At 56.5% G+C, this 4,704-nt stretch overlaps 1 protein-coding gene across 1 annotated transcript; it reads left to right on the top strand.

Annotated features, from left to right (window-relative positions):
* The first annotated feature begins 998 nt into the window (after positions 1 to 998).
* SP8 (Sp8 transcription factor) lies at positions 999 to 3,596 on the top strand. Its single transcript, XM_070767381.1, has 2 exons — positions 999 to 1,019; positions 2,169 to 3,596. The coding sequence occupies exons 1-2, from the start codon at positions 999 to 1,001 to the stop codon at positions 3,594 to 3,596; spliced, it is 1,449 nt and encodes a 482-aa protein (XP_070623482.1).
* Positions 3,597 to 4,704: the final 1,108 nt, after the last annotated feature.

The following is a 4,704-nucleotide window of genomic DNA, read 5'->3' as shown; positions in this document are numbered from 1 at the left end:
CCCAATTCCAATTTTTTATTTGTCCAAAGCAAAACAATCGTGCCTCCTCGAGTGCTTGAAATCCTGTTGAAATAATCAGGAGTGCACCAGGAAATTGGGGTCTAAAATATCTACATGTAATCCGTATGCACATCATCGTGTTTCAGGAAAGAAATAATGGGAGGGGGAGAAAGATAGAAGGAAGGATGGAGAGATGGAGGGAGGGAGGGAGGGAGGGAGGAAGGAAGGAAGGAAGGAAGGAAGGAAGGAAGGAAGGAAGGAAGGAAGGAAGGAAGGAAGGAAAGGCGGACCCACTGACAGTAGCCTGATCCGGGATACTGTAGTTCTTTCCCGCTGCTTCACACGACTAGACTCCTTGGCATTACAACAAGCTCGGGCGAGTGAGTGGTCGGGTAGGGGAAGGAAAGCGGGGATTCCCCAACCATCCAAACGACTGCAGCGGGCAATTGGGATGTGAGGGAAGGCGGAAGAGACCGCAGACAAAAAGAGACGGGGGTTGAAACTACGGTCGGCGGCTCCCAAAGCTGTCACATGTCTGAGTAGTCTCATGCAGAGGGCTAAAAAACCCACGCGTTTTTCTTTCCGTCTCCGGGGCTGAATATCTGAGCAACTTTCCGGGAAACGAGAGATTGAAAGAAAACGGAGGGAACAAACGGGCAGGCGAAGCGCGCTGCAAGGAACGCCGAAGCTCCCTTGCGCTCGCCCGGCATGCCTGCTTTTTGCTCCCTGCGCGCCGTGCAGCAGCCCTGGAACGAGCGGGCAGCGGCGGCGGCAGCAGCAGCAGCGGCGCTGATGACCTCACGCGGCAACGCAGCCGAGCGGCCAACGGCGCCGCAGATTGGCTGGCGCGGGCTCAGCGGCACTTCAAAGCGAGAGAGGGAGCTACAATTGTGGTGGAATGGGCGGAACTGATCATTGTATTGCACACCTCTAAAAAAAACACTGCCTCTGATTTATCAATATAAAAAAGATCCTCTGAGAGGAGGGCACTTTGTGGGATGGCAACTTCACTTCTAGGGGTGAGTCCGAGGGTGTGTGTTTTCCCCCCTCTCTACTGCCCCCCTCCCCGCTTTGCTGTTTTAATTGGGTCCTTTTTATTGGCGATCGCGGAGCAGGGTTAAAGCAACCCCTCTCTTGACCGGGGGGCTATTGAGGGTTTCGTTTTTGCTTTTTCCCCCTCTCCTCCTCTTGACTCCATGCGAGTTTAGGAGAAAAGAAAGAGGAGAGGGGGAAGGGGAGGGGGGAAGAGGGCAGCCTCTCTTTTTTTTCCCAACCCCCTTGACAGCGTGCAGGAAAAGGTTTTAAGGGCATTAGCCCTTAACAACCTCCAGAGCTTGGGCTGAGCTATTCCTGTATCCCCGGAGAACTGGCCTCTCTGTTGTCGACGCGGACGGGGGAAAAACAGCTGCCTCGCTTAATCTTTTTCTCTCCCTGTGAGATCTTTAAAAAAAATTGCAGCAGCTTGTTGCTGTTGTTGATTCCCCCCCCCCTCTCCTTTTTAACATTTCTTTGAGCCCGACATTTCCTGCAGGTATGTTGATTGTCTCTGTTTCCTTGAGGTGTGAATATAAAAAATTGGGGAGGGGGTAGAATGCTCTATGAGTGAACTCTGAGACTAAAAGGAACAGGTTTTTTTTTTAAAAAAAGAAAAACTTTAATCTGCGGCTACAGCCACTTTTAATTGCTAGATAAGAATGGCTGCGGATTAAATACACCAATATACTCTTGGTAGTTTCAGGAAGAGAAAGAAGGGGGCATATGCTGTGGAAACCCGGCATATGAACTGGGGTTTAGTCGGTACCGACTAAGCTTTCTCTCTTCTTTTCCTTCCGAGTCTGGGTTATCTGGATGGGACTGAGATTGTTCTCGAGCTCTTTGGCCGGGCTCCGGGCTGCGAGCCAATCTCAACCAAAGAAACCAGTGGGCTTTCCTAAAGGACGCTTTTCCGGGGCTGGTGAGCAGAGATCGGGGGAGGGGGTGTCATTTCTTCTCACGGAATCAAGAGGAGGGGTAAAGGACCGCAAAGGTTCCTCGCCTTAGCCCCCATTTCCTCGTCCACAGGCGAGGCTACCAGGCGTGGATCCTGCTTTGGGGCGGGCTGCCGCGGGCATCTTTGCCGGCGGAAGATGACGGGCGCTGTCCCGGACTTCTCTCCCCGTTTTCTGCAGGAAGAACCGCGTCTCGGCTCTACTCCACTGGCCATGCTCGCCGCTACCTGCAACAAGATCGGCAGCCCCAGCCCCTCGCCGTCGGTCTTGTCCGACAGTACCTCGTCCTTCGGCAAAGGCTTCCATCCGTGGAAACGTTCATCTTCGGGAAGCTGCAACGTGGTGGGATCCACTCTGAGCGGCGTTGGAGTCTCGGCCTCGACCCGGAACGGTTCTTCAGCTCACGCCGCGGCTGCGGCAGCGGCTGCTGCCGCGGCGGCTGCCCTGGTCTCGGACTCCTTCAGCTGCGCCGGCTCGCCTGGATCCAGCGCCTTTTCCCTCACGTCGAGCGGACCGGCGGCCGGCTCGCCCTTCGCCAACGACTACTCCGTATTCCAGGCGCCCGGGCCGTCGGGCGGCGGGGGCGGCGGAGGCGGCGGCGGGGCAGCTCCGGACACAGCCGCCGCTCATCAGCCGGTCTTCATCTCCAAGGTGCACACCTCGGTGGAGGGCCTGCAGGGCATCTACCCGCGCGTGGGCATGGCGCACCCCTACGAGTCCTGGTTCAAGCCCTCGCACCCGAGCGACGCGGGCGCCTCCAGCTGGTGGGACGTGGGGGCCGGGTGGCTGGACGTGCAGAACCCCAACGGCGTCCACCCAGCCGCTGCCGCGGCCAGCGGTCTCCAAGCGGGTTCCCTGCACTCGCCACTGGGCGCCTACAACTCGGATTACTCCGGCCTGGCGGGTCACTCGGCCTTCAGCAGCAGCGCCGCCTCCTCGCACCTCCTCAGCCCCGCCGGGCAGCATCTCATGGACGGATTTAAGCCGGTTCTGCCGGGCTCCTACCCGGACGCGGCCCCTTCACCACTGACGTCCGGAGCCGGGGCCTCAATGTTGGGCGCCGGACCCTCCGCGCCACTAGGCGGCTCCCCGCGCTCGTCGGCCCGGCGTTACTCGGGCCGCGCCACTTGTGACTGCCCCAACTGCCAGGAGGCGGAGCGGTTGGGCCCTGCCGGTGCCAGCCTGAGGCGCAAGGGCTTGCATAGCTGCCACATCCCCGGCTGCGGCAAGGTCTACGGCAAGACGTCCCACCTCAAGGCGCACCTGCGCTGGCACACGGGCGAGCGGCCCTTCGTCTGCAACTGGCTCTTCTGCGGCAAGCGCTTCACGCGCTCGGACGAGCTGCAGCGCCACCTGCGCACGCACACGGGTGAGAAGCGCTTCGCCTGCCCGGTGTGCAACAAGCGCTTCATGCGCAGCGACCACCTCAGCAAGCACGTCAAGACTCACAGCAGCGGCGGCGGCGGGAGCGGGAGTGGGGGCGGCTCGGGGGGCGGCAAGAAGGGCAGCGACACCGACAGCGAGCACAGCGCCCCCGGGAGCCCGCCCTGCCACTCGCCCGAGCTGCTCCAGACCCCCGAGCCAGGCCACCGGAACGGCCTGGAGTGAAACCCTCCCTGAGCGCGCTGGCGGAGGCCAGGCGGGAGGGGGACATTGCCGTTGCTCTTCCCGGCTCTCGCCTCTCTCCTCCCCCTCTCAGTCCTTCGTCTCTCCTTCTCCCCTTCCTGTTCGGATCCACCACCCGCTTTTCAGCCCTCCCATTCCGCAGCCTCCCACCCACTGGGCCAAAGGGGATCTGGACGTCGAAGTAACGCATTCCAAACCAACGCGGACTCGCAGCCAGATCCCTGCCCAGAAAAGGGACTTCGGTTACCGGACAGCTGCTTCAGAGACACCCGCGCCGGAGGGGAAGAGGTTTGGGGCGCCCCAAAGATTCTGAGAGGGCGGGGATCGGGCTCTCGGCAAGGAGAGATGGCTGTCCGGGGCAATAGGGAATGGGAGAGGGGGAGAAAGCCCAAGGCCTCCCGCTGAAAGCACTTTGAATATTGTGAGATGCTTTTTATTAATATTAATTATTATTTCAAAGAATTGCTCCAAACTTTAAATTTCTATTCAGTTTTGCTCCGAAACTGCAGCGTTCACTCGCTTTCTCTGGAATATTGCAACTAATAGGATTACTCTGGAGGACGTGGGTGAAGCCTATAATGTGTGCGTGTGTGGAAGTGAGAATGTGAATGTAGGCGTGATCGCCTAGCGCCCCATTTGCAATTCAGTTCTGTCAAAGAGGATCCCGCCTTGGTAGATATTACAAAATAAGCTGGGCTACGCTTTTCTTTCGGATGTCTTTTCTGTCTAGCACTTTCAAATGTTCTGTGCTTCAGCGACTGGCTCAAAATGACTAAGATTCTAGTCTTAGTTGGAGGTTATCTTTTATTTCGGCTTTCTTAAAAAAAGTTTTAATGAGAACAGATCAGGAACTTTCAAATAAATGGATTTTTAATATACCATTGACTTGGGAAAAAAATCAGATTAAGTAATTTAAAGAAAAATCCCCCAACTCGGCATACAGCCATAGAGCTTTCACTCAGAAATTAGTGAGGTTGGTTTCATAGACTTAAGTCCAAGATAGTTTTCATAGAAAATTTTGAAAAAAAATATCCTTCAATCCCTTTTACTTGCACTCAAAATCTAGGCAAACTGAATTAAAGTTCCAAAG

The sequence above is a fragment of the Erythrolamprus reginae genome, chromosome Z (genome assembly GCF_031021105.1).
Source record: "Erythrolamprus reginae isolate rEryReg1 chromosome Z, rEryReg1.hap1, whole genome shotgun sequence".
Classification (NCBI taxonomy): domain Eukaryota; kingdom Metazoa; phylum Chordata; class Lepidosauria; order Squamata; family Dipsadidae; genus Erythrolamprus; species Erythrolamprus reginae.
The sequence above is the reverse complement of the archived record's forward strand: the minus strand, read 5'-3'. Positions and strand labels throughout refer to the sequence as shown.